General features: G+C 40.4%; 1 protein-coding gene across 1 annotated transcript in view; it reads right to left on the bottom strand.

The window, feature by feature from the left end:
- The window catches only part of chd6 (chromodomain helicase DNA binding protein 6), a 255,681-nt gene that overhangs the window by 165,220 nt on the left and 64,303 nt on the right, over positions 1-26,158 (bottom strand). Inside the window, exon 2 of the mRNA XM_034165956.1 lies at positions 2,621-2,670. Coding sequence (XP_034021847.1) covers positions 2,621-2,650 — 30 coding nt within the window. The 5' untranslated portion in view covers positions 2,651-2,670. The remainder of the gene's footprint in view (positions 1-2,620; positions 2,671-26,158) is intronic.

Genomic DNA, 26,158 nt, shown 5'->3' with positions numbered 1-26,158 from the left:
TCGTTTATCGCAGGAGTTACGTTCTAAAAATAGCTTGCGATAGGCGAAATCCGCGAAGTGGCCAGCGTTATTTTTTACAATTATTAGACGTTTTAAAGCTGTAAAACCCCTCACTACACACTTTATACATTTTTCTCAATCAGGCATGAACATTTTCTCACTTTTCTCTTATGTGTAAACACTCTCAAAGTTCAAACCTGAGTAGAAAAATAAGACCAACCTGTTTTCAGGCCCAAACATTTGTTTGAGAAATAAAAATAGAACGTTTTCCTATAAATAATTATGATGGCTTTTAGAACCAACGAATTTAATTTTAACGATCAACGTACGAGGTTGGACACATAAGAAATTATTAATAGTGACTGACCAGTATTTCACAGTTGCTCTGATCGCGCCTCTTCGTCCTGGCGCCGATGCGCTGTCACGTCTTTTTCCACTCACACCTCGCTGCAGGTGTCTTTTTCCGGGTGTAGAACACAGTTATCTGTAATTGTTGATGCTCTTTTTTCTTCTGGGCGAGAAGATTCTTATAAACAGACACGCAGAACACAATGCGCGTGCTCTCCCTTCGCGGTGTCGCGACCGGCTGCTTGATGAGGCCGCGGAACACAATGCACTGTAAAAAAAAAAGCATGCAAAATTGGACTAAAAAAAAATCTGCTAAACAGCGAGGCCACGAAAGGTGAACCGTGTTATAGCGAGGGACCACTGTAACTAACATTTCTATTTTCAATGCAACTATCAACTGTTTAAGATATGCAAACAAAAAAAAAAACATCTGCATCACAATTTCCAGTGAAAGGCATTAGAGCCTGATGTATACCCTGTGCACCCCACACACCACAATATAAATGTACAAGTAAATATACGGCTGTCTGTAATGGTGTTTCTGACTTTATGGGCATGACTTCATCACGACTTCATTCACACCAATCAATCATATATTTGCTGATCAATACATGTGATCATGCAACAACTTGATTGCTGAGATATACAAAAAAGAGTGTGTGTGGGGGGGGGGGGGACCAGGTTTTCCTTAACCTTTAGCCAGTCTACTTCAAAATCTAACATTGCGCAACCCATTTGAAAACACTGCGTATCGTTGCGTGCAGGGCATCTGAATGTGAAATTACACAATGACGAGATGTTACACTGATAATAAACATAACTTTACAGATACATTATGTAACTCATAAGAAGGAATGAAAATGCAACTGTTTTACCAATCCATAGTAATATATATTATAAACAATTACCTTTGAGAGAAGATTCCTAATGCATTCTCCACCACACAACGAGCATATATTGCGTGGCATCAAGCGGGACGCACTGGCACGACAAACTTCATGGCAGTGAGGAAATCAAATTCATGCAAGTGTCAAGGTGCCTTTATTGTGGTCCTACAACTGGCCATTCAGTGCAGCGTCACTGGTGTGACATCATCAAGCACATGACCTACAGATGTTCTTACACTTTCACACAGGTTACTGTTGAACAAAGGACAAATCTACACAATTTTCCACAGTGCTGTAGTACAGTAGTAGACAGCCATTTTCTGGTAAAGCATCATATTTAATTTCAATGGAGCTTGAACAAGTCAAAAGCAAAATTGTTCTTATTTATTTAACTTAGACTGAAGAGATTTAACTTTATATGTTTAATTTTTAATTGACAAAAATCAGGATTAGGTTTGCCATAATATTAGTTAGATTTAATATGTGCTTGGGGCTGAACCATGAGAAATTACCCCCTAGCCCTTTTTAATCATCAAATTTATTAATCCATTCATTGTACTCTGCTAAAGAAATTACATGGATTGCAGAAAAGGGAATCTGGAACATTATACCGAATGTGCTTGTCGACAGTTTATATCTCACTTTTCCTGATCATATTAGAGATCATTTTCCTGATAACTGCGTTGCTAGGAAACAATGTCAATCCAGTTTTGGTTCTTATTGTCTGCTGATGGGTAAAGACTGCAATTACCGCCAAAGTTTTTTTGTATACAAATAATAAAAATAATAATGAGCTGGAAACTACATATGGATGACAATGAAGAATAACAACCCCTGATTAGTTTTTGCGACGGTACTTGCACACCGTGTCACAGCAGTGAGGACATCTCGCACTCAGGTCAGACTCTGCTGAAACATCGCTCCCAAAACACTCCAACTCAACATTCTGCCTCACTCACAAACAGGAACACTAACTCCATGAAACGCAACGCTTTCACACGACATGCAAAAAAAAAATAAAATAAAATAAAATAATTTTTTTTTTTTTTAAAGCCTGCAGGTTAATGAGGACCTCCAAATTTGATGTCACTTTTACTGGACAACAATAAAGCACTGGACGAATCGAGCCAGCGGCTCCCTACAGGAAGCACTTAGAGTACATTTAAGATGATGTGGTACAATTAATGATTACTTCATTGCCGACGTGTTTATTTGTATTAATGTCGTACATAAAGCACTCCCCGCAGGATCCGGGCACGCCTGTTTTAGCAACAGGCATGTGCAAAATGTTCACAAGAACATAAAAAATAAAACCACATAATGTTCAGCGTCTAAGCTGACGTGCGAGAGCAGCTGAAGGTACTGCATGTGACGGCAACACAAACCTGCTGCTTGTCCTTCTTGTGTATTTTCATCTTCTATCCCTTCACTGCATCTGTTAACAGAAAGAGACAATTCCTGTTACTTCTTACTTGTAGTAATGAACACAATACTGAAAAAGTACATATGTGTGTGTATGAGTCATCCTTTAAAGGCCACTCGAACAGATCATGCCTGTAACAATGGTTACCGTACTTTCTGGAGTATAAATTGCAGGGGGGTTTCTAGTTCGGGAGGTCCTGAGACTTACACTCCAGTGCGACTTACATAATGAAAATAACTCTATAGAAGGCTTTCCCAGGAATCAAAGCAAAACAAAGTTAAGCAAAATAAACTGTAATAATAAAAGTCCACTACAACAATGCAAAAAAAAAAAAAAAAATCCCAAATTAAAGAGCTGATAATACAGAAAGAAGGCATTTTTTTTAACAAGTGCGAGTTAAACGCCAGCACATCTTGTACTCCAGAACATGCAGTAATACTATTATGTCCAATAAAATGACACTCTGAGCAAAAAAAAAAAAAAAAAAAAAAACCTTTCCCACTTGCACTTCAAGTTAAGTATACTTTTAAGTATTCTTAGTTTCATGTTATCAACCAATCAAAAGTGGTGTAGCCAATACAGACAATGATTCCAGCACCATTACAGGCACAGACTGTTAGGCAGTAAAAGCTTCTGCAAGCAGGCTCAGATCTCTTTGCTGACTGTTTAGTTCAACATTTATTAAAAGAAAACAGTCGACGTGAACTTGCTGTTTCAAAGGAAAAAAAGGAAGTCAAGATATCATCACAAACTTGTCTGGTTCCGGTTGAGCACACTTCACAATAAAACATTTCTGGTTTTCCAAAATAAATCATTCAATGCTCAGAATACATTCATTCCGTTGTACCTTATTGTAATTAATGTACAATCACATTAAATTCAGTTAATAATCATGTAAACTGTATACTTATAACATCCAACTGTAAATATGTCACAACACAGACAACTAGTCCATACTGCTAACAGGGAGAAAGCAAATCTTATACAGTCCCTGAGGCCCACTGGTGCTTATCCCCGGATGCTGTAGCGTGAAGTAGCTGAGAATCTACAACACCCAACTGGAAGGGACGCCAGTCCATCACAGGTTACTTCTCCAGCCAAGACCAGTACCATTTACAACTGGGTGGATTGAGACAATGCAGATGAGGTGTCTCGTCTAAGGACAGACAGGTAAGCTGAAGGACAGGACTGGAATTGAATCCCAGTCTATGTAATGGCAATCCAACTCCTATCTTACACAGGGCCGGGCGATATGACTTAAAATTCATGTCACGATATAAATTGAATCCCTTCACGGTAACGGTATACATTACAACATAAATTTAAGTATAAAAGTTAGAATGGAAGTGTTTCTGAATGGGTCATATAGTCCCTTTGCTAAGCTAAATTGATTAAAACAAACAAATAAATAAAAAACAAAAAACAAAAACAGATAATTTTGAGAACCTGATTCTCTGACTTGTAAGACATGTATTTTTGTGCATTGGAATAATCTCATTTCGCCATTCCTGCTTCTGTCGAGCAGGAAGCAGTGCTAGTTTGTCTGCTTTTGGTGGCGTTTTCTCCAGAAAGACCTCAGAGACGTCACCACGTGGGTTGATGATCCTGATTGGCTTATGTCGTGGGGTTCCACCAATGATAGAGTGGAAAGTGTATTTTTTTTCTCTGCTCTCCTGGGCGAGACGGAGATGTCCGCGCAATTGAATGACGAAATGCGAGACTGTTTACTGCAACTTTCTGCAAATACGCGCACCAAATATTAACATAAATTTCACAAAAAAAACATGGCGGAATTTATTAATCATAATTCAGGTTATAGTAGGCCTATTAATGGAATTTCAAAACTCGTATAAAGCTTGAAGCGTGCACTTTTCAAACACACTGAAACAGAGACTGAGTCTGGTGAATTTAATGGGACAATTGCTTAATTTGTTCATGTGGGAAGGTGATGGTCTAGTGGTTAAACTTTGGGCTCGAGACCAGAGGATCCTCGGTTCAAATCCCAGCCTGACCAGAAAATCACTAAGTGCCCTTGGGCAAGGTCCTTAATCCCCTAGTTGCTTCCGCTGTGTAGTGAGCGCCTTGTATGGCAGTACCCTGACATCGGGGTGAATGTGAGGCATTATTGTAAAGCGCTTTGAGCGTCTGTTGCAGATGGAAAAGCGCTACGTAAATAAAGTCCATTTACCATGTAACTTTTACATGCCCAAATTCAGTGAGGCGACTCCAGAGGGTTAAAATAACTTATAATCTTACACTCTTACAATTTTAATATACCGAGGTGGAGATGGAACCTGTGACCCAAGCACTGACTGCAGCCTTTTCCAGTCATTCAGAGTCACTGAGGAAGATACGATGACATCATCAACAAGCACTGTTTTTACTTACGGGTTTGTGTGTTGTGTGCCAATGTTTGTCTGGTTGTATTTTGTAAATTTGAGTTTTTTCTTTTTGGTATTGTCATCATGCGTGTGCATATATATATATATATACACTCAAAAATATAAACGCAACACTTTTGGTTTTGCTCCCATTTTGTATGAGATGAACTCAAAGATCTAAAACTTTTTCCACATACACAATATCACCATTTCCCTCAAATATTGTTCACAAACCAGTCTAAATCTGTGATAGTGAGCACTTCTCCTTTGCTCAGATAATCCATCCCACCTCACAGGTGTGCCATATCAAGATGCTGATTAGACACCATGATTAGTGCACAGGTGTGCCTTAGACTGTCCACAATAAAAGGCCACTCTGAAAGGTGCAGTTTTGTTTTATTGGGGGGGGATACCAGTCAGTATCTGGTGTGACCACTATTCGCCTCATGCAGTGCAACACATCTCCTTCGCATAGAGTTGATCAGGTTGTCAATTGTGGCCTGTGGAATGTTGGTCCACTCCTCTTCAATGGCTGTGCGAAGTTGCTAGATATTGGCAGGAACTGGTATACGCCGGTCCAGAGCATCCCAAACATGCTCAATGGGCGACATGTCCGGTGAGTATGCCGGCCATGCAAGAACTGGGACATTTCCAGCTTCCAAGAATTGTGTACAGATCCTTGCAACATGGGGCTGAGCATTATCCTGCTGCAACCTGCTGATGTTCTTGGACGTATGGCACAACAATGGGCCTCAGGATCTCGTCACGGTATCTCTGTGCATTCAAAATACCATCAATAAAATGCACCTGTGTTCTTCGTCCATAACAGACGCCTGCCCATACCATAACCCCACCGCCACCATGGGCCACTCGATCCACAACACTGACATCAGAAAACCGCTCATCCACACGACGCCACACACGCTGTCTGCCATCTGCCCTGGACAGTGTGAACTGGGATTCATCCGTGAAGAGAACACCTCTCCAACGTGCCAAACGCCAGCGAATGTGAGCATTTGCCCACTCAAGTCGGATACGACGACGAACTGGAGTCAGGTCGAGACCCCGATGAGGACGACGAGCATGCAGATGAGCTTCCCTGAGACGGTTTCTGACAGTGTGTGCAGAAATTCTTTGGTTATGCAAACCGATTGTTTCAGCAGCTGTCCGAGTGGCTGGTCTCAGATGATCTTGGAGGTGAACATGCTGGATGTGGAGGTCCTGGGCTGGTGTTGTTACACGTGGTCTGCGGTTGTGAGGCTGGTTGGATGTACTGCCAAATTCTCTGAAACGCCTTTGGAGACGGCTTATGGTAGAGAAATGAACATTCAATACACGAGCAACAGCTCTGGTTGACATTCCTGCTGTCAGCATGCCAATTGCACGCTCCCTCAAATCTTGCGACATCTGTGGCATTGTGCTGTGTGATAAAACTGCACCTTTCAGAGTGGCCTTTTATTGTGGGCAGTCTAAGGCACACCTGTGCACTAATCATGGTGTCTAATCAGCATCTTGATATGGCACACCTGTGAGGTGGGATGGATTATCTCAGCAAAGGAGAAGTGCTCACTATCACAGATTTAGACTGGTTTGTGAACAATATTTGAGGGAAATGGTGATATTGTGTATGTGGAAAAAGTTTTAGATCTTTGAGTTCATCTCATACAAAATGGGAGCAAAACCAAAAGTGCTGCGTTTATATTTTTGTTGAGTGTATATATATGTATATATATATATATATGATTGCGTAGATATGTATTTATGAACTTGTGTTTGTGTGTGCATGCGTGTACATATATCTTTTTTTTTTTTAGTATAAGGGGTGGGCATTTTATAAGCTTTGTTTCTGCCCTCACCCTTTCGGCCACACGGGATCTTTGTAAAGTTGTTTTGTTATGAGGTTTTTTTTTTGTTTTGTTTTTTGTTTTTTTTTTTAAATTGTGTGTCGAATAAACTCATTCATTCATTACCGCAATTGGTCGGTGGAGTCTACATCTCTACCGTCGGCCAAATTTATACCGTGAAACTGTTATATTCTATATAACACCCACCCCTAATCTTACAGTATCTTCTGTTAAACATGAACACTGCAAACGTTCAGGACAAGCAGAAAAACTGTTTAGACAACAGGGGTATCCTACTACATTATCTAAATCAGACAAAAGGTAATCTTTTTAGTATAAAGTGGACCATTTTGTTTTTATTTTTTTTCCTTTACGCTGTTGTACTTATCATGACACAATGTAACTTCATCTTCTACTTTCTTCTAGAATGTTTATAATCCTTCTCTATCAGACAAGGGTTTGGGGAGGGAACACATGCATCTGTGTGATTATGAAACCACTGATGAAGTTTGTGAAACTTCTGTGAAAAGGGGATAACTGACAAGAATAATGCTGGACATAAGTGGATTAAATGTGTGGAACAGAGATTCTGTGATGGCTTTGGATTTTAGTGGATGCACTACCCTTGTGGTTGGTTTTGAGAAAAGCACAGAAACGTTTCATAGAACCCTTTTCCAACCTTTTCAAAAACCTCCACCCTTTTTCTGAAAAGCATTTATGGCTTTAGGTAGCCATATTGCCACTGGTGGGCTGGTTTCATGCAAAGAAGTGAAGAGACCAAAGTCAAGAGAACTCATTCATCTCCGGACTACTGCTAATAACTTAAAACCACAAATACTACAGGTACAACAAAGAACTGTTCAGAGTTTAGGTTTTAGCAGTTTTGACGTGCTCCATTATTGAAACAATTTATCAATCACCAAAAATGTGTATTTTCCATCCTTTGATTAATTTTCCAGCATTTACCCAGGACTGAGCCACTCACATTTTACATAAATTAGCCTTTAGTCACTCTACAGAGTCCCATCCTTCACCTCTTCCTGTCATATCAAAAATATAACCGTGTCATCACGGCCAAATGAATGCCTTTTTGAAGTAACTGAATTCAAAACTTTTGGATCAAATCAACAACAGAGCTCTGAGGCAGATTAATGCAGGGGTTTGCTTGGACTGGAAACCAGCAGCCCAAAGTCACAGAGGGTCCCACCACCTTAGGCCCTTTTCCATCGCAGCAACTCAACCTACTCCGCAGAACATACAAACACTTTCGGGAACAGACTGGTAATTGTACTTCTGAACTGTTGTGTCTCCACAACCCACCAGGCTAACAGTGATAGCAACCATTTAATGTTAGCAATAGTTAGCAAGCAAACGTTAACCTTAATGTTCAGTGCATGGCAACATACAAAAGGGTTGCTTGCTACCTGTCCCTAGCACGCAACTTTAACTCAGTCAGAAGGCAAAAACACGAGAAACTTATAAATACAAATGTCCAACGACTGCACACAGTGTCTTCAGGAGCCACAGAGTTTAGACAGTCTGAGGCACAGTCACCAACATGCTCCAGTGCAGTACGTGAACTAAAACTCAAAACAGACTTGTGTCTGCGGTGTCACGCTGTTGAACGTTTTTTTAAAATAGTAGTTTATATTAAAATTTCCAAGTTGTCAAATTTGCACTTTTTTTTTTTTACATTTGAACAAAGTGCATATTTGCTGATTGTTTTCTTCTTTTCAATCAATATGTGGCTAATCACCCTCTCATCTGGATCATTGAAGTTGCAACCAATTAACCACAGTGGCCAACTGTTTTTGAACCCCGGAGAAAACCCTGCATACAGTTGGCATCAGGTGTGCACATAACTGATGCTCAGGTGCTTGTGCGTGCTAAAAATTAACAATGCACAGCGGGGAACACAGAGGGGAGTGTTTTTCCTACAAGTTGGTATTGCTTTCCTCCATACTTTCTTCTGTATTATCATTTATTTTTAGCATACATCAGCACCTGAACACCAGTTATGTGCACTCTTAGTTATAGTATTGCACAAACACCATCTTATTTCTTCTGTCCCACCCTCTCAACCAGTGGAAAATATTTCTGAAGTGCCCTCCGTAGCAAAGACGTTTCTGTGTTAATATTTCAGAGTATCTCATATCCTTTGCAACATGACTGAATCTGAATTAATATTAGTACAGGAATCAATTTTCTTTTGAGTTATTTCTTTTGAGTTAGAGAATGGTTTATTCTGTCTTAATGCTGTCCCCTCAACAACATCAAACCAAAACCCTGGATCGTACTGATACTGATGATCTTTATGTGGACGGGATAACAGACAGGTGGAAACAATCCACCTTAAATATCATGTCACATAATAACATCATCTTAAATATTAATGAGATAGGTTGAAAGCAAAGGACGTGGGCAAGAAGTGGTTTAACTCATCATCTTAAATCAGGATTTTGAAATGAATTATTTTTCCCTGAATATTATGAATGGTTTGTTCTAGTCCAATTAAAGACAGAAAAAAAGCACCCACGTGTTGGAGGTCCATATTTATGGAAACTGGTACCAAGAGACAAAGGTTTAGAGTGTTGATTTTACACCCTCAATGAAGACTTGTCCGTTTTCCAGCTGTCTGAACTAGCAGCCTAAATTCCAGCTGTTTTAACAAACACAGAAGAGATTTTTCTCACTATTCAAATACCACCCACCTCCACACATATCCCCTACTCCCGCCCGACAAGTCTGGTTTCAATTCTGGTCCTGCAAGTCCTGTTACACTTCCTGTCCCAAAAGCACTTTTAAGAATTACAAAAATAATGCAGCACACAAAGTACTACAAAAGTACCTCAGGTTACAGCCACCTATCAACATATTTCAGTGGCCCAATGTTACTCCGCAGCCGCGGTCTGCAACAGTACAAACTAATTATGACCAGGACTCAACCTTTTCAGTGGACAACCTGTCTGGGACAAGTAAAAGTACACGCTTGTTTTTAGTTTCCTCATCAAAAGTCAACATTCTTGTGTCTTGTGTGACAGTGCCAGCAAATGTCAATATGGCCTTAAAACTATACAATACATAAAAAAGTTACATGCTAATTGTCAAAAAGAATGAGAGACAGCAGTCTCAGAAAGTTAAGCGGTCTGTTGGATCCACCTGTCTAGTTTTCAACCTCTAAACAATAAATTTTGGTGAATTGTGCACCAAACCTTTTCTGGCTGCGATATCAGATCTGTTGCAACTGTACGTCTCTTTCCTCTTTTACTCAGCACTTTATTTCCTCTTCTGAGGTTCACCTTTTTTCCTTTTTTGCATGTGAACTTGACTGACAAAAAATAGACACCTCTTGTAAATAGAATGATCCTTGAAGGTCAACCTGTGTTAACGTGTTCATTAAACAGAAAAGCTGTCTTCATCTGCAGCTCCCCATTAAAGTTCTCAGCAGGTTTAAAACGGGAGAAATCCGCGGCGGATCATCGGTGCCACCGTGGAAACAGCAGGTGCAGCTCAGCTCATATGTAGTTTTAACACTCTGTACACGACACTGAGCAGAAACAGACTGTTTAACACACGGCGAGTAGAATGACTGCAGCAGATAAAGTCAGACGCCCTCACAGTCCATCTCACTGCACATGACAGAAAGCTGCAGCATCTGCACACAGGCACACTCTCCAAAAAAACCCTAACCCTTACACCAAACACTGTACAAACTGTCAACAAAGAGTCCGCACCCACCTGTCAGTGCCTCCACAGACACACAGAGGAGGACAGACAGAGTATACGACATTTCAAAGGACAACAGATGAACTTACATTTGATTTTACAGATTCTCCTTGGGGCAGGGAAGAGTATGAAACCCTGTGGCACTCCTAAATCAATAATATTCATCAGAATAATAATAGTAATACTAATAATACTAGGACTGCAAGCAGTCATATACGGGCCCTCGTTCCGCGCGACCGCCTACCCAGGCCAGTGGGTGCCCTTGTGACCACATGTGGGCATGTGCATGCAGGGGTAACCACTCATCACACAGTTAAAATTTTAAACAAATCACACAATGCATCAAGGAGTTATGACATGTTGATTGTTCATCCACTAGGGGGCGCTCAGTGTACAAACAGAGGGGCTGGGTGTGTTCAGGGGCCAACCGTCATCATACATGTGAAGTTTCAAGTCAATCAGGCAAAGCATGAAGGAGTTATCATGACTTGATGTTCTATGGCAAAGGGTCAAAATGGCGGCACCATAGCAGCCACACCCTTCAACATAGAGAAAAGCTTTCAATAACTTTTGTTCAGTATCATCTTTGGATGCTGTCAAGGAAATTTGAAGTGCATTGGACAAAATCCCTGGGAGGAGTTTGTTCAAATACAACATGTGGAAATCATGTCAAAATGAGAAGAAAATTCAAAATGGCTGACTTCCTGTTTGGCGTATACTCATGGTGCAAGAGACTTTTTTGTACGTCTATGAAAGTCACACGTGTACCAATTTTCACCTCCCTACTCCAAAAAAAAACCCCTATGTGGAGGGGTTTTTGAAAGTTTCAAGGGGGCGCTATTGAGGCATTTTGCCCCGCCCATGGGCGACGCCCCTATGAATTGTAAGAGGTTGTCATGCTCGACCTGTGTATCAATTTTCATGATGATATGACAAAATTAAATCTGTCAAAAGGAAGAACGTAATTTCATGGCGAAAGGGCGATATTCGGTACGCCACCACACAGAAGCCGTTACTCGTAAGTTCATGGCGATTATCGCTTATGTTCACCAAGTTGTTCAGCATGTTTTAGAAGTGGAAGGAAGTTGATGGTGTTAAGTATGTGACATCAGGACCTGTTTAAGTATAATGTTCCATGGCGAAGGGTCAAAATGGCGGTGCCATACCGGCCACACCCTTCAACATAAAGAAAAGCTTTCGATAACTTTTGGTCAGTATCGTCTGTGGGTGATGTGGAAGAAATTTGAAGTGCATTGGACAAAATCCCTAGGAGGAGTTTGTTCAAATACAACATGTGTAAATCACGCCAAAATGAGAAGAAAATTCAAAATGGCCGACTTCCTGTTTAGAGTAGACCCATGGTGCAAGAGACTTTTTTGTACGTCTATGCACGTCACACATGTGTACCAATTTTCACCTCCCTACTCCAAAAAAACCCCTATGGGGAGGGGTTTTTGAAAGATTCAAGGGGGCGCTATTGAGGCATTTTGCCCCGCCAATGGGCGACGTCCCTATGAGTTGTAAGAGGTTGTCGTGCTCGACCTGTGTATCAATTTTCACGATGATGTGACAAAATTAAAGCCGTCAAAAGGAAGAACGTAATTTCATGGCAAATGGGCACTATTCGGCACGCCGCCACACGGACGCCGTTACTCGTAACTTCACGGCGTTCATTGCCTACGTTCACCAATTTGTTCTGCATGTTTTAGAAGTGGAATGAAGTTGATTGGGTTAAGCATGTGACATCAGGACCTCTTAAAGTAAAAATAGGACATTTCCCGCCACCACCGGGGGGCGCTATGTCGCAGGTGGGAACTTAAGATATGTAGACGTTGAGGGCGGAGCCTTCATCATGTTCAGCAAGCTTGAAGGATCTACGATGAAGTATGTGGGCATGACAGCCGTTCAAAGTGAAATGGCGTGCTCCGAAAAGCTCGCCAAAGTTTGACGACCCCTAGCAGCCACGCCTTTGGACTTAATTAGAATCTTTTAATACCTTTTGATCACCAATGTGTTGTGATGATTTTGACCAAATTTGAAGACAATCAGATGAAATCCCTAGGACGAGTTCGTTCAAATGCAAGTAGTGGAAATGGCCAAAAATGGCAAAAATTTGCTCAAAATCGAAACTTTAAATCAAAATGGCCGACTTCCTGTCGATATTTCACCATGACAGTAAGAGACTTTTTTGTGCATCCTGGCATGGAAAATATGTGTACCGAATTTCGTGAGGCTACGATGAAAAAAGCCCAATGAGGAGGGGTTTTTGAAAATTTCTAGGGGGCGCTATTTTGCGATTTTTCTGCGACCATGTGCGACGCCCCCAAAATATCGAATTTCGGATCGGGCCGGACAACTTTGGAAAGTTTGGTGAGTTTTTGAGCATGGGAAAAGGTTGAAATGTCGATTTCAAAAGTGAGAATAATAATAATAATAAATAATAATAATAATAATAACTAGGACTGCAAGAAGTCATATACGGGCCCTCGTTCTGCACGACCGCCTACCCAGGCCAGTGGGTGCCCTTGTGACCACATGTGGGCATGTGCATGCAGGGGTAACCACTCATCACACAGTTAAAATTTTAAACAAATCACACAATGCATCAAGGAGTTATGACATGTTGATTGTTCATCCACTAGGGGGCACTCAGTGTACAAACAGAAGGGCTGGGTGTGTTCAGGGGCCAACCGTCATCATACATGTGAAGTTCAAGTCAATCAGGCAAAGCATGAAGGAGTTATCATGACTTGATGTTCTATGGCAAAGGGTCAAAATGGCGGCACCATAGCGGCCACACCCTTCAACATAGAGAAAAGGTTTCGATAACTTTTGTTCAGTATCATCTTTGGATGCTGTCAAAGAAATTTGAAGTGCATTGGACAAAATCCCTGGGAGTTCATTCAAATACAACATGTGGAAATCACGCCAAAATGAGAAGAAAATTCAAAATGGCTGACTTTGGAGTAGACTCATGGTGCAAGAGACTTTTTTGTACGTCTATGAAAGTCACACGTGTACCAATTTTCATATCCCTACTCCAAAAAAAACCCCTATGTGGAGGGGTTTTTGAAAGTTTCAAGGGGGCGCTATTGAGGCATTTTGCCCCGCCCATGGGCGAGGCCCCTATGAATTGTAAGAGGTTGTCATGCTCGACCTGTGTATCAATTTTCATGATGATGTGACAAAATTAAAGCCGTCAAAATGAAGAACGTAATTTCATGGCGAATGGGCAATATTCGGCACACCGCCACACGGACGCCGTTACTCGTAACTTCACGGCGTTCATCGCCTACATTCACCAATTTGTTCTGCATGTTTTAGAAGTTGAATGAAGTTGATTGGGTTAAGTATGTGACATCAGGACCTCTTAAAGTAAAAATAGGACATTTCCCGCCACCACCGGGGGGCGCTATGGCGCAGGTGGGAACTTAAGATATGTAGACGTTCAGGGTGGAGCCCTCATCATGTCCAGCAAGTTTGAAGGATCTATGATGAAGTATGTGGGCGTGACAGCCGTTCGAAGTGAAATGGAGTGCTCCGAAAAGCTCGCCAAGGTTTGACGACCCCTAGCAGCCACGCCTTTTGACTTAATTAGAATCTTTTGATAACCATTGTGTTGTTATGATTTTGACCAAATTTGAAGACGATCGGATAAAATCCCTAGAACGAGTTTGTTCAAATGTAAGTAGTGGAAATGGCCAAAAATGGCAAAAATTTGCTCAAAATCGAAACTTAAAATCAAAATGGCCGACTTCCTGTCGATATTTCACCATGAGAGTAAGAGACTTTTTCGTGCGTCCTGGCATGGTAAATATGTGTACCGAATTTCGTGAGGCTACGAAAAAAGCCCAATGCGGAGGGGTTTTTGAAAATTTCAAGGGGGCGCTATTTCGCGATTTTTCTGCGGCCATTTGCGACGCGCCCAAAATATCGAATTTTGGATCCAGCTGGACGACCTTGGAAAGTTTGGTGAGTTTTTGAGCATGGGAAGAGGCCGAAATTTCGATTTCAAGAGTGAAAATAATAATAAATAATAATAATAATAAACAGCGCAATTACAATAGGGTCCTCGTAGGACGTTGCCTACTCGGGCCCTAATAATAATAATAATAATAATAATAATAATAATAATAAACAGCGCAATTACAATAGGGTCGTCATAGGACGTTGCCTACTCGGGCCCTAATTAATCCGAACGTAGGATACAGGCTGGTATACATAAATAAATGTTGAGCTGAGAAAGTCAAAAATCTACCAGGACCATTTTTAGTGGTCAAATTCTCTATTTTCTTTATTGTCATTGTACATTTGTCCTCTGCATTTAACCATCCTAGTAACAGTTAAGCCGTGGTCACAACCCGCCGTACTTGCACGTGCGCGCAGTCTACTTGCAAAAACGTGGGCTAAATTTGGAGATCCGTACATCATAAGTACTGCCTCAGTACAAATTTAGGAGCACACAGACACACGCAGACACGCAGTAGAGGTTTCAGTGCATGCAGAACCTTCGCTGCGGTCAGGCTGCAGATTCATCAGCAGTAGAGATGACGCACGTTGTGAGTACTGCCTCAGTACGGATTCAAAGCAGCACATTTTCATTCAATTACTATTGAATTAAACAAATCCGTACGGAGGCAGTAGACTACTCACCACATACTACGGAATTAAATTGGAGGTAACAGATCTTGAAGATTGTGATACAGATATATAAATTAGAATTAAGTTGAAATTAAAAAATCTGGTAATCAAGTGTGTAGTGAATATATTCCTCTATCAGTGTGTCACACCTTGTGTGACTTTGCACCAACAGGCTGGACATGCTCATGCATCGCCGATGCCGAAAAACACCTGCCGCTCTGGGACCGCTCATAACACACACATCAAAAGAAAAGCCGACCCCACACACACACTGCTTTATTGTCAACTCTTTATCTTTACACTCCTAGAGACGTGCGTTGAACGTACTTCCTCCCTCCTCTTGCTACTGCCTCCGTACGTTTTCACAAAAACGTAGTGGCCGTGGCATCCGCAGAAAACGTAAGGCGAAAAAAAAAAAACGCACAGTGGGTTGTGACTGGCGCTTAAAACACAATCTAACCACTGGAGCAGTGCACAGCCACAGCCCGGCGCACAGGGACCAACTCCAGATGTCGAGAGGCTGCCTCGGTCAGGGTCAAAGAAAGGAGCAGATCCCAAATAAGCATGTTTTCGATTGTTGAAGGAAACTGGAGAGCCCAGAGGACACACACACACTCCACAAAGAAAAAAAACAGGCGGGAAGTGATCCCATGGCCTTCTTGCTGTGAGGCATCAGTGCCATTCCTGGTATTATTAAGGAACATTATGTAAAAAGAACGATGTAGGGATGGGGCAGATTCGATCCAATATTGGTATCGAGTTCAGATATCAACGTAATTCATAGATTGAAAATATCCGACACAACCTGCGGGGTTTTCCAATCCAGGAGCTGTCTGTGTGTGTGTGCTGAAATGTCCCCACAAGTGCTGTGAGCGGCTCTGCTGGCTGCGGAGTGTGGGTCTGAACGGAGGCATTCCCAATGAAACACGGAGTAATGAGACGCACCTCCATTCAGGAAATCCCTTCTGCAATTTGCAGCCAGCTAGCAGGCAAGCATTGAGGAGTACATGTCCACTGAAACACTGCAAAGCAACACACAAAGTTTGTAAAGCTGTTGTACTGAGAGGCAGAAGCACCGTCACAACTTACAATACAGCGAACTTAAACATTTCAAAAAGCTCCACATTAAAGAGCACTAGGATTTTTTTAGGGGGGTCAGAAAGACAGAATGAGCTGGACTGGAAGGAAGGGTCCAACAAAGTACCCAGACTGACCCCAAATATGGTAAATTAAGTACTTTTATTTTTTTGGTTGTTGTGGCGTTTTGGAAATGGGGAAATGCGCAGCCCTCAAACATGTACTGGGGGTGGGTGTGCCATCTGGTGTTCAACAGATGAAACTTCAGCCAATGAGCCAAAAATAAATGAAAGTACTTAACTCTTTCACCAAGACATCAAATTTAGGCTTGCATCTTAGATGTACCTTCTGGCAAATGGTAGCTGAACTTTCAGGTCTTCATTTGAAGAAAATCCTCCTCTATACCACTTCATCATGAAGCTGCATAACTGGAGACACAAAATATCCTCATATAAAATCAACAATGATAATAATGATATTAAATCAAACAGAGCTCTGCTATCTGAATAGTATCGGTATCAGCTAATATCCAAATTCAGGTATCGGGATCCGTAGTGAAAAAAATGTGGACCGTGCATCCCTGGAAAGAAGTAATGTTGTTAAGACTTGACACTTTAAACCTTCCAGTCAGTTACTTCACCAAATGCTTCATTACTTCAAGACACATTTAAAAGCTCAATCTACTGGAATGTACTGGTTGTATAGCACACCTACTATGCTTACAAGCTAGGCCTGGGCGATATATAGATTTTATCGATTAATTCGAGTTTTTTGTTGCGGACAAATTAAGAAATACAAAATTATAGAGCTCCTTCTGCCTGCATAGCCAGTGACACATTAAGGCTTTATTTTACAGTTGAAAGCCTTCATGTTTCCAAAGTTTGCTCAAATAAGCCACAAAGACTGTGTGAGCGTGACGAGTCATTCGCTTGCTTACAGATAGAGAGGGAGAGAGACAGAGAGAGGGAGGAAAAAGTGTGTACAGACGCTCCACGCTGCAAAAAAAAAACAGCAAAGCAATTTTAATCAACGATCATCGTGACCACACAGTCTCAGTGAAACAGTAAAGTGTGCAGTAAAGTGTGAAAAACTGATTCAGAAAGTATTTCCATGCAGAGTTTCATCTTTAAAAGAGCAAATTTACTTGTTTACATCTTACAGAAGTGTTTGTTTGTTTTCTTTATTATTGTTGTTTATGCACCAATGACACCACATCAAATTACTTGCATGTGAGAACTTACTTTCCAATAAATTTGATTCTGGTTTGACAATCAAATCAGTCCAGGTTTAGCTCTTGTTCAAACACGACAATTAGGGGCTATATGTGTTTTTTTGTTTGTTTTTTTTAAGTATGTAATCCCACTCAGAAATGTTAAAAAGAAAAAAACTAAACTGTCAACTTAACAAAACAAAAAAAAAAAAACTGCCTGTCTGACAGGATTAAAGGTACAGTGTGTCATTTTTAAAGAAGAGGAGAGCAAATGTTATGTCCATCAAACATTAATGTGTTTTTTTAAACTTTTCAATGTTATTTATTTTATTAACTTAGACAGAAACATGAAAAAAGAACTTAGATATTACAACATAAGTAATTTTTTTTTTTTTTGTCTATTATTCTTGCTTTCAATGCATCTAAAATAGAGCCTGACCGATATATCGGGCGGCCGATATTATCGGCCAATATAAGCCCTTCCAAAGTACTCACTATTGGCCAAATTGTGCCGATAGAAAGCCGATAATTTCTCATAAACACAACAGTTACTGAAATAATGTTCGTGTCAGCAATGTAAAATGTCCTTGCACTGTTTGTCCAGTAGATGGAGCTCTGACTCCATTCAACTGAGAGCTGCTTGCACCCCTGCTTAAATGTGTTCATCACCGGCCCCTGTAGTTCGCCGTCACACTGCACTGATCGGCTGACAAAAGTCAGTTTATAAGGATGTTGTTTGTAATAACTTTGCGACTACATTCACCCCACATTTCTCCCGTTTCAGTTCAACTCAGTTTATGTACAACCACTGGCAATAATTATGGAATCACCGGCCTCGGAGGATGTTCATTCCGTTGTTTAATTTTGTAGAAAAAAAAGCAGATCACAGACAAATAATTGTGGCAGTCAGTAACGGTTACTTTTTTAGACCAAGCAGAGGGAAAAAAATATGGACTCACTCAATTCTGAGGAATAAATTATGGAATCACCCTGTAAATTTTCATCCCCAAAACTAACACCTGCATCAAATCAGATCTGCTCGTTAGTCTGCATCTAAAAAGGAGTGATCACACGGAGAGCTGTTGCACCAAGTGGACTGACATGAATCATGGCTCCAACACGAGAGATGTCAATTGAAACAAAGGAGAGGATTATCAAACTCTTAAAAGAGGGTAAATCATCACACAATGTTGCAAAAGATGTTGGTTGTTCACAGTCAGCTGTGTCTAAACTCTGGACCAAATACAAACAACATGGGAAGGTTGTTAAAGGCAAACATACTGGTAGACCAAGGAAGACATCAAAGCGTCAAGACAGAAAACTTAAAGCAATATGTCTCAAAAATCAAAAATGCACAACAAAACAAATGAGGAACGAATGGGAGGAAACTGGAGTCAACGTCTGTGACCAAACTGTAAGAAACCGCCTAAAGGAAATGGGATTTACATACAGAAAAGCTAAACGAAAGCCATCATTAACACCTAAACAGAAAAAAAACAAGGTTACAATGGGCTAAGGAAAAGCAATCGTGGACTGTGGATTGGACTGGATGAAAGTCATATTCGGTAATGAATCCCGAATCTGCATTGGGCAAGGTGATGATGCTGGAACTTTTGTTTGGTGCCGTTCCAATGAGATTTATAAAGATGACTGTCTGAAGAGAACATGTAAATTTCCACAGTCATTGATGATATGGGGCTGCATGTCAGGTAAAGGCACTGGAGCGATGGCTATCATTACATCATCAATAAATGCACAAGTTTACATTGATATTTTGGACACTTTACATATCCCATCAATTGAAAGGATGTTTGGGGATGATGAAATCATTTTTCAAGATGATAATGCATCTGTGAAAACATTCCTTGCAAAAAGACGCATAGGGTCAATGTCATGGCCTGCAAATAGTCCGGATCTTAATCCAATTGAAAATCTTTGGTGGAAGTTGAAGAAAATGGTCCATGACAAGGCTCCAACCTGCAAAGCTGATCTGGCAACAGCAATCAGAGAAAGGTGGAGCCAGATTGATGAAGAGTACTGTTTGTCACTCATTAAGTCCATGCCTCAGAGACTGCAAGCTGTTATAAAAGCCAGAGGTGGTGCAACAAAATACTAGTGATGTGTTGCAGCGTTCTTTTGTTTTTCATGATTCCATAATTTTTTTCCTCAGAATTGAGTGATTCCATATTTTTTTTCCCTCTGCTTGGTCTAAAAAAAGTAACCGTTACTGACTGCAACAATTTTTTTTCCTGATTTCTTATAGTGTTTCTTAAAGCCAGAAAGTTGCCATTTATTTATGTTCTCCAATGCCATATACCAACACAGGGCAGAGTAGCTACCTAAACTCTGTGAGTGAGATAGATTATCTAGTCAATAGTTTTATATCCTCATTGAGGACAACTTTGGATGCTGTAGCTCCTCTGAAAAAGAGAGCCTTAAATCAGAAGTGCCTGACTCCGTGGTATAACTCTCAAACTCGCAGCTTAAAGCAGATAACCCGTAAGTTGGAGAGGAAATGGCGTCTCACTAATTTAGAAGATCTTCACTTAGCCTGGAAAAAGAGTCTGTTGCTCTATAAAAAAGCCCTCCGTAAAACTAGGACATCTTACTACTCATCACTAATTGAAGAAAATAAGAACAACCCCAGGTTTCCTTTCAGCACTGTAGCCAGGCTGACAAAGAGTCAGAGCGCTATTGAGCCGAGTATTCCTTTAACTTTAACTAGTAATGACTTCATGACTTTCTTTGCTACTAAAATTTTAACTATTAGAGAAAAAATTACTCATAACCATCCCAAAGACATATCGTTCTCTTTGGCTGCTTTCAGTGATGCCGGTATTTGGTTAGACTCTTTCTCTCCGATTGTTCTGTCTGAGTTATTTTCATTAGTTACTTCCTCCAAACCATCAACCTGTCTATTAGACCCCATTCCTACCAGGCTGCTCAAGGAAGCCCTACCATTAATTAATGCTTCGATCTTAAATATGATCAATCTGTCTTTATTAGTTGGCTATGTACCACAGGCTTTTAAGGTGGCAGCAATTAAACCATTACTTAAAAAGCCATCACTTGACCCAGCTATCTTAGCTAATTATAGGCCAATCTCCAGCCTTCCTTTTCTCTCAGAAATTCTTGAAAGGGTAGTTGTAAAACAGCTAACTGATCATCTGCAGAGGAATGGTCTATTTGAAGAGTTTCAGTCAGGGTTTAGAATTCATCATAGTACAGAAACAGCATTAGTGAAGGTTACAAATGATCTTCTTATGGCCTCAGACAGTGGACTCATCTCTGTGCTTGTCCTGTTAGACCTCAGTGCTGCTTTTGAGACTGTTGACCATAAAATTTTATTACAGAGATTAGAGCATGCCATAGGTATTAAAGGCACTGTGCTGCGGTGGTTTGAATCATATTTATCTAATAGATTACAATTTGTTCATGTAAATGGGGAATCTTCTTCACAGACTACGGTTAATTATGGAGTTCCACAAGGTTCTGTGCTAGGACCAATTTTATTCATGCTTCCCTTAGGCAGTATTATTAGACAGCATTGCTTAAATTTTCATTGTTACGCAGATGATACTCAGCTTTATCTATCCATTTCCATTTATCCATGAAGCCAGAGGACACACACCAATTAGCTAAACTGCAGGATTGTCTTACAGACATAAAGACATGGATGACCTCTAATTTCCTGCTTTTAAACTCAGATAAAACTGAAGTTATTGTACTTGGCCCCACAAATCTTAGAAACATGGTGTCTAACCAGATCCTTATTCTGGATGGCATTACCCTGACCTCTAGCAATACTGTGAGAAATCTTGGCATAATTTTTGATCAGGATATGTCATTCAATGCACATATTAAACAAATATGTAGGACTGCTTTTTTTGCATGCATTTATTTCCTCTAGGCTGGACTATTGTAATTCATTATTATCAGGTTGTCCTAAAAGTTCCCTGAAAAGCCTTCAGTTAATTCAAAATGCTGCAGCTAGAGTACTGACAGGGACTAGAAGGAGAGAGCATATCTCACCCATATTGGCCTCTCTTCATTGGCTTCCTGTTAATTCTAGAATAGAATTTAAAATTCTTCTTCTTACTTATAAGGTTTTGAATAATCAGGTCCCATCTTATCTTAGGGACCTCATAGTACCATATCACCCCAATAGAGCGCTTCGCTCTCAGACTGCAGGCTTACTTGTAGTTCCTAGGGTTTGTAAGAGTAGAATGGGAGGCAGAGCCTTCAGCTTTCAGGCTCCTCTCCTCTGGAACCAGCTCCCAATTCGGATCAGGGAGACAGACACCCTCTCTACTTTTAAGATTAGGCTTAAAACTTTCCTTTTTGCTAAAGCTTGTAGTTAGGGCTGGATCAGGTGACCCTGAACCATCCCTTAGTTATGCTGCTATAGACTTAGACTGCTGGGGGGTTCCCATGATGCACTGAGTGTTTCTTTCTCTTTTTGCTCTGTATGCACCACTCTGCATTTAATCATTAGTGATTGATCTCTGCTCCCCTCCACAGCATGTCTTTTTCCTGGTTCTCTCCCTCAGCCCCAACCAGTCCCAGCAGAAGACTGCCCCTCCCTGAGCCTGGTTCTGCTGGAGGTTTCTTCCTGTTAAAAGGGGGTTTTTCCTTCCCACTGTCGCCAAGTGCTTGCTCACAGGGGGTCGTTTTGACAGTTGGGGTTTTTCTGTGATTATTGTATGGCTTTGCCTTGCAATATAAAGCGCCTTGGGGCAACTATTTGTTGTGATTTGGCGCTATATAAATAAAATTGATTGATTGAAGAGGTTGAAACATTCAGATTCACTGGTCGTCCGGAAGGGTTCTGGGAATTACTGCCGTTCGCCATGAACCCTCTGGGGCCGACGCCATCGTATACGACGGCTGGGACCAAGCTTTATCTTTACTAAATTGTAAATAACTTTTTAATGATATGAGATAGAAACTTACTTTTTTTTTTTTTTTGCTGAAAAGTTAACTCCGCGGACTTTCGATCCACTACGGCCATCTTGGTACTCCTCACAGAAGATGTGTGATGACGTGTGCAATGTGAGTGTCCAAATGGAATTGGTTCTCCATCACGTGGTTTTCCAAAATCCAATCGTAGGGCAGATTTACCTCACGTGATATGGCAAAGATCGTTTTCAGGACTGATATCTTACTAGTTGGCCCGTTTGAATAGCCCCTAACTGCTCCAATTGCATTCTTGCATTTTTTGAACTTGAAAATTCTTCTGTGTTATAAAGTTAATCAATATGAGGACAAAGCTTCAGCTTTTAGCTCATACCTTTTTTGTTCAGGGTCCAAAAAAGAACATTTTATTCATTCAAAAAAAAAAAAAAATTGTATCAGCTGATTTATCGGCAAATCAGCCAATTTATCGATTATCGGCATTTTTTTCATCTAAATATTATCGGCATCGGCCTCAAAAAATCCATATCGGTTGGGCTCTAATCTAAAACCAATCAAAATGACTCGCAACGCGCCGCCTTGGGTGATAATTGCCAACAGCACCGCTATACTAAAAATTTTTGGGGAGAACCCTGAAAGCCCATCGCAAAAAAACGCAGCCGCACAACAAACTTATTCCAGCATCTAAACAGAGGCACCCAGCTGCATGGGAGAAATGCCACACTTTACGAGGGGAACAAGAGCACAAACCCCTGCAAAAAAGCAGCTTACTTTGGTGGAATCGTTTACCCAAGTGTATTTTTTAAATCAAAAGAACAGTTGGAGCTTCAATTCCAGTAGTTAAGTAGGGGTTAGTTTTAAGTTTTTGATAAAATAAAAGCAAAACTTGTTTTGAGTTATCTCTGTCATTTGTACTAAATGTTTTCTTTAAAACAGTGGGGGGGAATCAAAAAACACATTTTTTCTGAAAAAATCTGAGATTTCATTTTTAGGCCAAATCGCCCAGGCCTATTACAAGCTGAAGATTGCATTCCACAATTTATGTTGCATGTAACCGCAAGCAATTTTCAGAGAACAAATTTAATATTAATACTACTAGCCAGGATGGAATAGGTAAGATGGACAAACAGGCATAGATCAGCAATTTTTATTTCATATTAGTGTAATTTAGAATTTGATCATTTAAATCACATTAAATTAAATTAATGTGAACTGTACCTCGTCATTTTAACTGAGGTACAGGACAAGTCCATTTCTCTGCAATACAAGTGCAAATGTCTCATTTGTCCAACGGTGATGTGTGGGGAATCAAACCACCATCCTCTGTCAATGTGTGAGCCATCTGACTACAGCACAATTATGTGCTGTCTTAGCACCTTTCAGCTAAGGGCCCGATCGCACAGCACAACACGATAGCTGAACGAAGGAAAAAAGTCACAAATCAGAGAAAAGGTGGACGAATGCGCCGGCATTTCTCCCATTACCAAAAAGCCTGCGAGTCCAGAGCGCATAAAAGAATGAAACAAAACCAAAACTAACAAAAGAAAATGAAGCGAACGGGGACCTTGACACTTTAAACAAAATCAAAACGAAACATTCACGATGACATGACTTGACAGTGGGTAATCAGACCTGTGATCATTTCTGCTGCCAAGCCTGCACTCTCCACAGCACCTGCAGGTGTGAGATATACACACACAGCCATTTGTGGCACACAGCCGTTTGTGTGTGCGCGCACAGCCTCTCCAGCCACACTGACTGAAACATGCGTGAATAGTTAAAGTACTTGATAAAACGTTCTTGCCCCTATTGTTTCTGCATGACAACGTTGCTTTTTGTCCCACACATGGACAAGTCACGTTCAGCTCGTCAGATACTTAGTTACTGAGCCGTTCAGATATCAATGTTCGTGCAAGACGTCGGACTTGGGTGGTTGGACGAAGCTGGACAACAGTCAAACGGAAAGCTGACGGTACGGGAACTAGGCAAACGATGAGGAACCATCAACTCAGAAAGCAAAACGGAATACGGACAAATTGAGGTTGTCATTGGGATTCGTTCACATTTCTCAACAGTTTGAAAATCCTGACGAAGCGCCAGCTACAGGAATGAAGCTGGACGGCGGTTAAACGATGTCTACGAAAGTCAACATAAATCCAGATTTCTTGTTTCGTTTTGGCTTCAGTGTTCTTCATTAGTGCCGTGTGACCGAGACTTAAGAGTTTTGGATTAAAAAAAGACACATACAACAAAAATTTTAAGAGAACTGAACACATACTGTAAGATTTTAGATTTTATTAAATATTATATTTTACAGAGTTTCATGAACTTGATGCATTTACTACCAACTTAAATGTGTTAGCAACAGTGGTAGATGGACTGCATTCAATGCAATTTGCATTGATGTCTCACATTCACTTTAGTGATTTTATGGTCTAACGGGGATCTGAACTGAGGATCTTTGGTTACAGGCCCACTGCTTTTACCTGTAAACCGTCACCTCCTCCAGGCAACCTCCAACCTCTAAATGACAATTAGCTTATTTTAAATGATTATTTAACATTGCAGTTTTATGCTATCACAATCAGATTAAGATGAACGTCTGAACTGCCATTGCTCCCCTCTGTTTGCATTATTAAACCAGCACACAGGGGCTCCAATTTACAATTATTATTTTTCTTAGACTCAATTAATTTAACCATTACATTTTTTTATTAGTCTTTTGATTGTCAGATTGCAGAATTACCATTTGGTTTAGCTGTAAATCATAACCAGAAATTCTAACCGATAACTTGAACTCAAATATCAAATATTTAATCATTAAAAGTATTTTTCCCAAAAAAATAAAATCCAAAATTCAACTATAAAAAGGGTATAACATAACAACAACTTAAAAAGTACAGTTTTGCTGCATATATGTGTAAGGAAATCTTACATAATTTAAACTAACAATTATTTTCGTTATCAAGTAATCTGCTGATTATTTTCTGGCTTAATCATTTAACTTGTCTTAACTTGTCTATAAAATGTCAGAAAATGGTGAAAAATATTGATCAGTGTTTCACAAAGCCCAAGATAATGCCCAAAAAAATGTCTTGTCCAAAACCCCAAAGAAGTAAAGAAACTAGAAAGAATTCACATTTTAAAAAGCTAAAATCAGACAATTTGGACTTTAAAAAAGGTCACGACAGAATTACCTGAAGAGCCATGATGCGAGAAAGGTGCAGAGGGGGCCGCCTAAAGAAATTTTATAAAATAGGAAGTTCTAGGAGCAAAACTGACCGTATCTGAGGCCAAAATTCCAGAGTAATAGTTATATTTTTAGCATATGGCAATGACAGTACCAAAAATATCATGGAGATTGTTGATGTATCATTGTTCTGTTACAGATTTGTTATTAATTAATCACAGATGGCTTACAGACATATCAATTTAGGCAGATTTTTTTATTTGATTACAAGTCACCTTCTCAGGGTTCCTCATGTTTTTGGCAAATGTGCATGTATTGACTGAACGCTCGTCTAAGCGGCACTTTGATTCACCGCGAGAAGGACTCATCCACGAAAAAGGTCCAATCAGGACTCTTGTATCCTGAGACACGCGCATTCTCGCATTCCTGCTTCCTGTTTGGCGCTGCTCTGCTGGCGACTCGGGCTCTCGCTGTTGTGACCGAAACAAAATTGTCTATCGTTTATTGTCTTTTGTTC

Source organism: Thalassophryne amazonica, chromosome 3 (assembly GCF_902500255.1).
Source record: "Thalassophryne amazonica chromosome 3, fThaAma1.1, whole genome shotgun sequence".
NCBI classification, from domain to species: domain Eukaryota; kingdom Metazoa; phylum Chordata; class Actinopteri; order Batrachoidiformes; family Batrachoididae; genus Thalassophryne; species Thalassophryne amazonica.
This window is presented reverse-complemented; position numbering and strand designations above follow the sequence as displayed.